This window comes from Copadichromis virginalis, linkage group LG10 (assembly GCF_057382275.1).
Source record: "Copadichromis virginalis isolate Kocher_CV1m ecotype Utaka linkage group LG10, C_Virginalis_male_GT1.1, whole genome shotgun sequence".
In the NCBI taxonomy this organism is placed as follows: Eukaryota; Metazoa; Chordata; class Actinopteri; order Cichliformes; family Cichlidae; genus Copadichromis; species Copadichromis virginalis.
The window spans coordinates 1,752,202-1,763,204 of NC_140627.1; the positions used below are offsets into that span (position 1 = coordinate 1,752,202).

The 11,003-nt window shown below is 44.6% G+C and overlaps 1 protein-coding gene across 3 annotated transcripts in view; it reads left to right on the top strand.

Annotated features, from left to right (window-relative positions):
• The window catches only part of LOC146699623 (vacuole membrane protein 1-like), a 56,564-nt gene extending 52,632 nt beyond the window's left edge, over positions 1-3,932 (top strand). For all 3 annotated transcript variants that reach the window (XM_085469418.1, XM_085469417.1, XM_085469419.1), the window contains 2 exons: positions 75-177; positions 1,214-3,932. In XM_085469418.1, coding sequence (XP_085325544.1) covers positions 75-177; positions 1,214-1,357 — 247 coding nt within the window. In that variant the 3' untranslated portion in view covers positions 1,358-3,932. The remainder of the gene's footprint in view (positions 1-74; positions 178-1,213) is intronic.
• The last annotated feature ends 7,071 nt before the right edge of the window (positions 3,933-11,003 follow it).

Genomic DNA, 11,003 nt, shown 5'->3' on the forward strand with positions numbered 1-11,003 from the left:
CCCTCCCCCCACTCTTTTTCCTCCTCCTCCTCCACCAACACCACCAACCCCCACACCCCTGTTGGTGGAAACAGATCTGTTCCACTGCTGGGTGCGGCACTGCAGAAGCCCTTCAGGGAGTACTTGGAGGCCCAGAAGGCCAAGCTGCACCATCTCACTGGAGAGGGGATCCCAGCTGTAAGTACAAGGGGCCTCAGTGCCCAGCTTCTATTCATTCATGTTTGCAGCCTAACAAAAAGTGGAACGCACCCCACTTTCTCCAACCTTTTTTGTTCCCTTTCCCTCCACTTATGCCTAACCCATTTTCTCTAATGTGCGCACCTGTTTTACTTGACTTTTTATTCGTTTAAAAAATCATTATTTCATAATCCAAAGTTGTGTGTGCATTGTAATCTGTAGAAATGACACGGGCCTGTTTAGGGCTAGAATGACAAAGTAGCTTAGGGCGGGCTGGGCGGGCTTGAGTTCAGGGAGGAGAAAGAGGGGGGAGAGGGGCCAGTTTGGGGTCTGGCTTCACTTGCTGTATTGAAGTGTACTACTGTAGCACTGCTGACTCATGCTCGATCTTACCAATTGGGAGAGTGCGTCCGAGCGTGGTCCCTCCCCTATGTGTCACACACAAACACTTGCACTCAGTGCCCCGCCTGAACCCGGCACTGACTGTGGAGCGGGGCGCCCACCCCCTCCGCTAGTGACAATCCATCAAAACCCCCATCTGGGGGAAAAAAGAGCCAGTTGTAGCTTATTTGTCTTTGAAAACTTTGTTCCTCCGGCTCTTTATTTCCCACTTTTCTCCCGTTCTGTGTGATTCAAGTGATTGAGTGAAAATATTTTTCCTTTGAATTCTAGGAAGGAGGAGGAAAGGATCGACGTTGAGTTGCACAAGGACAGATTAAGGCATTTCTAGAACAATGTTCCTTTTTTCTTGTAACTTGAGCCTTCAGCAGTTACAGGGTAGAAACGAGGCAATTTAGCTTGGTGGAGGCAGGCTGCAGGCTGGGGTCAGCGGGGGCGTTAAGAGGGAGGACGGTGGGGGCTGCCGCGTGTTTTATTACCCCCGATCTCTATCTGTCCTGCACATGGAGCTGGATCCCCACCTAGCCTACAGCATCAGGAGCAGAAGGGAGAGCAGTGTGTGGGGCAAAGAGGGGCTTGTTCTGGAGCTTACTGACAGAGCTCCTCTCTCTTCTGTTCTCTCTGTGGTTCCTGGCAGGAGGAGAGCTGGCTGTCGTGGCTCTTTGAGAAGGTTGTGGTCATCATGGTATGCTTCTTTGTCTGCTCCATTGTCAACTCCATGGCTCAGAGCTACGCCAAGCGCAAACGGCAGGAGAAGTATTCGGAGAGCAAGGCGGAGTGAAGGCTGGCTCGAGATCAAATCGGTCCATCACCTCCAGGCTGCTACCACTCCTTCCCTCCTATCTGCTCTTCCTCCTGGCTGATCCCCCGCTGTGTATTTAGGGAAATATGAGCCCCATCTGGTTTCTCTCTTGTGGTATTAGCGACTTGGACTTCTATTTGCTTGTTTTTAAAAGCTTTGCATTTGGTAGGTGTTTGCTGGGCTGCATGTGAGCGCGTGGAAACTGCATTAATGTTGGTGCTTTTAGGAGCTCCACGTGATAATTCTCCCCAGTAGGCCTTAAGCTGCACTGTTTATTCCACTGGTGTTTATTCCACTGGATTTGTCTAATCTGAATAAGCTAGCATCGTTGCAATGGTATCTTATAAAACCAGCACAGAGTTTGTTGTTTTATTTGGTTAAGAAACAATGACTTATTGTGTATCTCTGCCAGCCTCGTAGGAATCCTGTATTTATGCTGGACTGTAGCTCGGTGTCAGGCAATGGTAACTCTTCTTATTTCTAAATATTGTTGAGCTCCAAGTTAATTGTAGTAGAGATGTTAATAGATGGTTCCAGTTGTAAATGGTGCTTTAGACAACTACTTCTTTTGTGTGTACAGTAAAGCGCTCTGTAGTACTTTTGGAGAGAAATGATAAATCAGCCATGAATCACCCGCTGGTCCCTTTGTCTGCCCTTATTGTTCTGCTTCCAGGAAGAGAGCGCATGACTCAGCCCGGGGCTACTTTACCAGATGCAGCCGTATATTGAATCAGATCTACAACTGTGCGCGTGCCTGTGTGTGAGACTGAGAGCAAGACGGAGATAGTAGGTCGTGTTGGCATGGCTGCCACATTTGTTGCTCTCCTTTTTTGTTTTTTTCTTTTATGGATTAAAGCAGACTGCGCTCCACTCACAGCCGGGGAGTCGGAGCGATAGCCGCCGATCCCTCACACTTAGAGACGATCTCTGTTATGATGTCAGATGTTCTTCTTTGTCTTCTTTTTTAAAGCCCTCTTCTCCCGCACGAGGACGCCAGGCTCGTGTTTGATATTACGCGAGCAGCTCTTAAAGCAAAAGCGCTTCCATCACATTTTTCTCTTTCTTTCTTTCTTTACTCGCTGGATAACGACAGTTGGCTCTCGGTGTCCGCGGTATCTTCCCTTTTTCAGTAATTGCCAGTGAAATGTGCTATTTCTTCTCTGTACCGCTGTTGTGCTACGCTGGACTGAGCGCAGCGGGTGCTAGAGCAGGCACAAGCAGCGGGGGAAAAAAAAACCTCAAGTGCACAGTGAAAAGCGTCTGTGCCGTTACCTCAGCTGAACCCTCGAATGAACTCGTTGCACTGCCCGAGTCACGGAGCCAGGAGACGAATCACTCGAGTAGATTCGAAACAGAGGGGCACTGTTGAGCGAGCTGAAGCCTGCGCTCTGCACCGGCTCCAGTCAGAACATTCACATCTCCTTTCTCCTGTCGTGGTAAGTAGCATTAGGGCTCTTTCTCTTTTCCTTTTTTTTCTCCCCCCCCTTTCATTGTTGTCGTTCTGTACATGCATACGTCTCAGGCATGTCCGTCACACTCTCGGCCTGTCAGATAGCTTATCAGACTGGTGTTGGCTGTTAAGATTGCAAGGCGACAACAGTCTGTAGGCTGTCTGACATTTCGGGCTCTTTCATCTGACCAGCATCCTGTTTTGTCCTCCTTCTGTTATTGTCATTGTTTCAGTTAGCATCAGTTCCCATTTAGAGGTGTGTGCCACGATGTCACTTCCCTTTATCCCAACCGCTTGTGAAACGTCGGCGATACGGGTCTGTTATTTATTTCCTCCGTGCTGACGTCTGTGAGGGTTTTTCTGTCGGTCTGTGTGAGGAACTGTGAATTCACATGTTTGCAAATGCACACGTAATGATGTCAGCGATGTACTTCTATGTGCACGTCTGTGTGAGTGTGAGAGTTGGCTCTTTCCTCTTGAATTTCCAGAGAATCCAGACAGCGTACACCTTATTGCAACACATCATATTGTGACACTCGGTGCTAGGTATGGTACATGCAGTGCTTACCCAGCTTTCCTTCCCTTTCACACTTCCCTGTTCTGTTTTACTGAGAACTTTCTTCTGTTGCTCAATATGTACTTTTTCTTTTGTGCCGAGCTGCATTTTATTGGAACAGCTCTTTGAGGGGGTGTTTTTTTTGTTTTGTTTTTTCCAACAGCCACACATCGGTAATTACACAAAGCTGAAAATCATTGCTTGACCAGTGAATGCTTGTGCTGCACAGACACATTTTATTTTAGGTTCGTCTTTTTCGAGAATAGAGCAAAAGCTGCAAACGTACTCCCGGTGAAGCAAAATCACGCTGGAATGGCTCGCTGGCTTAAAAAGTGCTTTTCTTGGCACATTCAGGACGTCCTGTTCCATAAGGGAGCCCCCTTTTGGCAAATACAGTGTGCGTGTGCATGTTTGTCTAGAAATGCTGTTTATATTTCTACGTGGAAGTGCCTGTATTTCTTGTTGAATATGTCTGTACCTGTGCTATTTTTAAAGGTGTACACACTGTTTTTTATTCTACTTTTTCTAAATAAAGTCTATTAAAAGGAGGATTTGTATTCGGTTCATTATTCGATAAGTCTCGACTGCCCAGGTTGGCGTTTACCTTCAGGCCTCCGAAGAATCTCACGTGTCAGCCAAGAAACTGGGACTGGGAGGATACAGAGTCCATCACAACTCCGATTTCCACGTCTGATGTTTCAGATCCAAACTGTTATCACATTACTGATTTGCCCTCTACACTGACATCATCTCCATTTCAGATTCCAAGCTAAGCTTTTGCTGAGTTTGGGCTCTCGTCACAAATGAAGTCTACTTAATCTGAACAGCCTCTCCATGAAGTAGTAAAATAATACTGCATCAGTTTTAAATTATTATTAACACTCATAACCCTATACTGCATACTAAATACATTATACCCTGTGCTTTGGAACAGACAGCTGCAGGATTTTAAAGCGATAAATAATATTTATGAAATGTCACATGACTTCTGTGTGGTTATGAAAAAATAAGAACCCAGTGTTGGTGGGTGTGTTTGAACACAGCGTGATCTTGTGTCCTGAGGTCAGGCGTGTGACCTGTGCCGAGTCCTGTCCCGTTCCCAGAGCAGCCACACCCAGAGCACCATGAAGATGACTATTTCCACCCACCCCACCCTTCCCCTGGGCTCTGTCTGAAAACCTAACATGCAAATCGTGCCTGTCTAAACAGGTTGGGGGACTGATAGATAAGCAGTGACACTGCTTTTGTCCTCTCGCTGGTCTCCCCATATGCTGTATAAACTATATTACAGTTAAATCTGGTGGCGCTGCTTCTTTCCAGCACCCTCCTGCCTGCCTATGGCTCGCCACCCCCTCGCTGTCTCTAGCTCTCCAGTTTGTGCCCCTCCTTTCAGCACGCTGAACACCCAGGGATGCTGAAATATCACTGACTTCATCCAACACCCGCCCACCCGCAAGCCCACTCTGCATTTGGTTATCCACTTAGTTCCTTTCACATTCTGTCTCATTACATTATGCTGACAATGTGGATTTCTTTTCATTCTTTCTTTCTTTTTCTAATTCAGACTCACCCTAAGGTCCTTCGTTTTTGTCAGCAGCGGTCACGGGATCGTGTCAGACCACAGTGGAGTGAGCAGGCGGACCAAATGGTACAAAGATGCCTTGCAAAGAAAAGTCACCCCGTTAAAACATGGAAAAGCCGAACGAGCTCCAAACCCTATTGTCAGATCGCAAGAGAAGGATTTAGTGACATAATGCCCTGTTTAGGACGACAGCTGTGCTACAATATGCCGTTTATAGACAGAATGTGATGTCAAACTTAAACCTGGAGAAGATGTGTCCTTCCTGCCAGGAAGTAGGAGACATCCTGTGTTCGATAGTTAACTGTTTTAATTTAATACTTTTAATAATTGAGATGATTTTTCTTTTTTTTGGACATAAATTATTATTCAGTGCAGAGTATTTTACATCTCACAGATAAGCATGTTGATGATGTTTGGCAATATTAGATTACAAAAATATAAATGTTACTATGCGGAGCGTAAATAATACGCAGGTTCGGTGTTGGATATATGAAGTTTTAAACTAGATAAATATTAGCATACATATTAATACAGCTACATTTAAACAAAATGCAACTGGACTCATTTGCAGACCTTGTGCCTGCTTACACACACATAAATGCAAATGTAGAAACAAAAGACACACAGCAACCACCCAAACTTTTTCATTTTCCAACTTGTTGCATTCAGAAGCCTCGGTGGTCTGACTGCACCAGCATATTCATTTCGAGGACTGACCAGTTCAACACCGTCTCCTTAACCCTGCCGTACACGTTTCTAAAGGCCTTTGTTGTGCTTTGGTATGCCAGGATCAAACGGGCTTATCAGCAGCTTCAGACTCCTCATAATTCACTCAGAGGAGAGATATGGGCCTCGACTGGTCGAGGCGGAGCGTCTAGCTGAAGTATCAACACTTGCTCGGCTGGCCCCTGGTGTTAATGATTTACAATTACCTAAATAAAATGGCTCAAACAATTACCACGTGATGATGTATTGTTTCTCAGATGGAACAAAACACATCTCCGTGCCCCGAGCTGAACCTAAATCATGTGTGGGTATTTTAACAGAGCATAATTTGGCAGAAGCGTCTGCTTTTCCTGCCCACACAGTGCCAACGGAGCAGACAGCCTAATGGCTGACGCCAGGTGGCCACCGTGACGAAACACACATCCTCTGCTCTTCCGCCTGCCTTTTCCTCAAGCCTTTCAAACCTCAGGACGGACTTCAAGTCAGTGCAACGTTTTAAAAGGATCTGAACTTTTATATTGATCGGTGAATTTCATTGCGCGCTCTCTACTTATATGCAAGTAAAAAGTAAACTTTGTTTTTATTACACTGTTAAAGGATCTTCAGAGCAATTTGGCACTGATCGGTCTTTTGTGTACCACTGTGCCAAGGCTGCTCTCGCAAATGTGCCTACTGTGGTAAGAGGGCAGAGAGGACTCGTAGTAAACCTGCATGAATGGCTCGTCACGTTTTTCACAGTTTGTCCTACCTTCATGTCCCAGGAATTCTGCCAAGGAAACTGCGTCATTCAGGTGTGGCATGCGGACGTGAGCGCCGTGTTAAGATTAGGAAACACAATAAGGCAGAGCATGCCTGAGAGTAGAATGGGCGTAAAATCGCCGAAATGTACCACACAGCCCAGCACACACTGTTCGAAACTGCACACCCCCTTTGATGCGAGTATCACTGAGTCAACCTTTGGAATGCCGGAAATCTGACGGCACGGACTCTCCTCCGCACGGGGTCTGATCCGAGGGCTGCTTAAGCTCAGCTTTACGCGTACGTGCAGGTGTCTGTCATGACATGATGCCATCTAAGGAATATTACAGGAATGCCTCACAGTGCCTTCCGAGCATACCATTCATGCTGTCCTTTTTCATTTCAAATTAGGCAACGCTGGAAAAGAACCAGAAAAACCGCCAGTAGCTGATTTTGAAGAAAGTGCTGTAGGGTGAGGCGACACGTTCACTTACTGGGACGGTAACGGAGACAGGTAACGATCCTGGATGGGTTTATCAGAACCACCTTTACTGGTGGCGCTACAGAGGAGGTCAACAGTCCTGGATGTTAGCAGGATTACCTCCTCACTATGGCACTGCTGTCAGGGCCTGTGTGCAGGCTGCTGTGTGCATTACAGGCAGAAAGCCCGCCTGCTGTGAAAGACTGTTCTGTCAGAGGCTTTTGTTCAAATCTAAAGATCGGTTTAACATGTTACACACTAGCTGCTGCTGGCAATTTAAAAAGGAGCTTCTGTTGATGTGTCAGGAGCCAAAAACATGTGACACCACAGCCCCGGTGCCTAGATTTTGACATTAAAATCACGATATTACTCTCTAAAACCTAAACTCTCATCTTTTGTGCCATTCTGCTCAGAGCTAATTTTAGTCTTGCCCTCATTCTCTGTATGTGGCCTCTTTACGCATGCGATGTGGTTATATGAATCGTGCCCGTGCTGCAATCAACCACACACAGCAAACTAAACCGGACACACACATGCCAGACTCCACCACTCCAATGTGCTGTGTGCCCACATTCATGTAGATCTCTCAGCGATATTCCACTAAAATAGCTTTCCGTGGCCTGTCTGCCAGTCTCACCTCCAGATGCTTTCCTCTTGGGTTCCTTCGTAGTTTCAACACTGAGCCCCGCAGTATTTATCACTATAACTCCCCTTTATCTCTGAACAAGGACCATGGAGCTTAACTTTAGGCGGTCTAGTTAATAAATTTGACAGGAAGTTCTCAATTATTTGCTTATGCCAGTGTTTGACTGTAGTCTATCTTGTAATACAATCAGTATCTTGGGGGAAATTACATTTCTTCAAGGAAATTAAACATTTATCGTCTGACTACTTTTTGCATGTTCCACCAAATATTTGGTCTGTGGGAGCCCATTGTTAGGAAAAACACTTCTGATTACAAAATCCCAAATTTTTGGTTGGATTTTATTTTTTTGGGAGGGTACAAATAATCTTGCATAAAGCCTCCACATTTGCAATAAAAACCTATTTGTTTATAATAAAAATGCTAATATTTCAAATTAGCCATCTCTAAATTGCTTTTTTGTTTGTTTTCATCCTGATGAATCACAAAGTCAGAATAACATTTAAATATAGTTTATCTTGATTTTAATTTCAAAGAAGGAACAAAAAAGCCCCATTTTGATTGCAGTTATCAGCAGGTACTATACAGTTATAGGGGAATGCCTGCCATTATAATAAGAAGTCTTTAAAGGGCAACTGTTAGTTAAATTAGTATTGCACTGGTGTTTTTGGCTTCTATGACTGACTTTCATCAGCGACGGCGCTAACCTGACGCAAACACTGTGCTTGAACCCACACTAGTGACTGGTGGCCCTTTGCTTTGCTGCAGGTGCGCAGATGCATAGATAGCTGACTTTTCAACGTTCACTTTGCAGTCTGTACTTTCTTTTGGAAAATAAACTTCCCCACCCTCTTTTGTGCGTCAGTGTGTCGGTTTTGCTGTCACCTTTTCACACAGCTTAGTCACAATATGAAAAATTGGCGTCAATGACAGGGCTACTGCCTGGTTATAGGGGAACACCTGCCATTTAAACGAGAATCAGAAAAACGACACAGTTTTCTCGTGTTGCAGCCGTTTATTGTTCACATAAAACACATTCAGACTGGAGTAGAGCCCCCGCCCCCCTCGAGCTTCTCAGTAAACCACAGGTGTATGCATTCAGCAAAAAAAGAAAAATGAAGACGCTGACAGCTTTAACCTTCAGTTTTTAAATTAATGGCCTTCCATATTGACAAAGTCCAAACACGAGAGCACAACCCAGTCAGTTGATATGCTAAGTGATTTTGAACAAACACAATCCCGACCTCAAGTCACCACGCAGACCCACAACAGAGCGCCGTGACTTTCTACCAGTGTCTCTTCTGTTCTTTTGTAAACATAAACAAAGCTAAACAATAGAGAGAACACACACACAGAAATCCTATTTTGTTACCCGGTGCAGCTGGTTTTGATCACTGGGTAAAGCAAAACAAACTATCAGATGGATTTGAGGCAGCGCTCAGAGTAACGCTACGCTGCGAGGGGCATTTCCTCAACCCCGCAAACCTCTCCGGCAAATAAAAGAAGGCTGACCTTGTGGCTCCTAAAGTGAAAGACATGCTGGGAATTTCGTCTGTAATCATTGTCACTTTTCCTGTACTATGCAGGAGGTCACGCATAGTTGAAGCGTTCAAAGACGCACTGTCTTGCAAGAGGGAGCACATTTATGCTAACTGCTTTCACTTTGTCTGAGCAAAAGTGACCGACTGATATAAAGTGTATATTTTTAGCCCTTTATCAGAGAAATAGGTTGAAAATCCACTTTTACCATCCACTGTTTAATTTGCGATATGTGATCCTAATAGTTTTGCTGTCACAGCAGATGCATGTGGGTGGATTAACGTTCAGTCTTCCCTTTCTTGCTGTAAGTGCACCGTTTGACACTGGAGCGACTTTTTCCTGTCTTCACCTCATATTTAACACTGGGAAAGTAATTATGAGCCAATACAGGATACAGAACATACATTAAAGAGGCAGATGTTTTCCTCTACCCTGTAGTGCTAATTATTCTATTAGACTGTTGTGGTGTGGGTTTCCCAGTTGTACAGCTACTGGTTGTAGAACTTCTCTTGACTAAACTAAAAGCAAATGGCGCTTTCCTTACGCTGTTCAAATCACCCAAAACTCAGCAGCAGTGTCTCTTTCTGCTAATAAAAATGAACTTTTCCTGAGCCCTTTTAGGCAGGAACTGCTTTTTTTTAAACCAAACTACACCTGTCAACCACATTACCACAAAGGAGGAAGTGTGCATCTACCTGTGACGGTGTGACAGAGTGCAAACTCTGGTATTGTTCCTCTCAGCTGGCTGAAGGCACCTGTTGGTTGGCCAGTGTAAAAAGGAGAAAGAAAATAGTTCCCACATAATACTTCTCACAAAGTTTGGGTTTTTCTTTACCTATTCATGTGGTTCTGTCATATCCCAGAAAAGGAAGACGTCTCTACAGCTGATATCTCCCAAACCAGGTTGTTCACACCAAAGTATTTTTCATAGATAGCCAGGGTGAAAACACAACAGATGAACTGTCTCTTTAAGAGTGAATCTGTGCGGTCCTCAGTAAATCTGATCATTATGGATTTATTGAGCTTTAGTTTTGATACCTGGCTGACACTGAAACAGGTGAAGATAAACACACCATATATTTATGCATTTTACTGTATATTTACTGTGACAGATCAGACAGGGCTGAATAAACCGCTACGTACTGTTAGCCTTTGCTTCCAAAAATGTTGTCGACATTAAATTTATTTTTTTTAACCGCTTCCCCGACACACACACACACACACACACACACACACACACACACACACACACACACACACACACACACAAAATCCTTTCAAGGACAACATGATGATGACTCACGATGAAGACATGGAACAGTGTGACACTTCTCACCAAAAGGACAAAAGCAGAAGTGTAGTAGGCTTCTAAATACAATGTGAGGAAATAGCAACAAGTTCTCATTCCGCTTCTTTCTACAGGTACCGCAGACATCACAGGGTAGCATGCAAGCTTCTCTCAATATAGCGTCGACAGCATGGCCATAAACGGCCTCAGGCACAGATGCTCGTGTGCTACCTCTGTGTGAGCTAAAACACCACAGGGTTTCCTGTCTGTGTACTCACAACAGGAAGGTACACTTACCTGTACTGCTTTGATATCTCTGTATCAGTGTAGACAAATTCTAGAAGACATCCTGAAGCTCTAAGCCAAAGGCGGCACAACATGTTTCCTCATCAGTACGATACCAAGAAATTCAAATATATATTAGCATTTGGTGCATTTTGTAATGGTTTTGGATTGGATGAAAGCGCGGCAATACAGCATGAATAAACAGGCATTTTTCAGGATGAATGAATGAGGAGAGAAGAAAAAAAGGTTGCCTTTTTCTTGCTGCCACCTACTGGTAAGAAAAAAGGGGGATTGTATACAAACCCTGATGTGAAATACCTGAAGAAGTCGCAAAGAG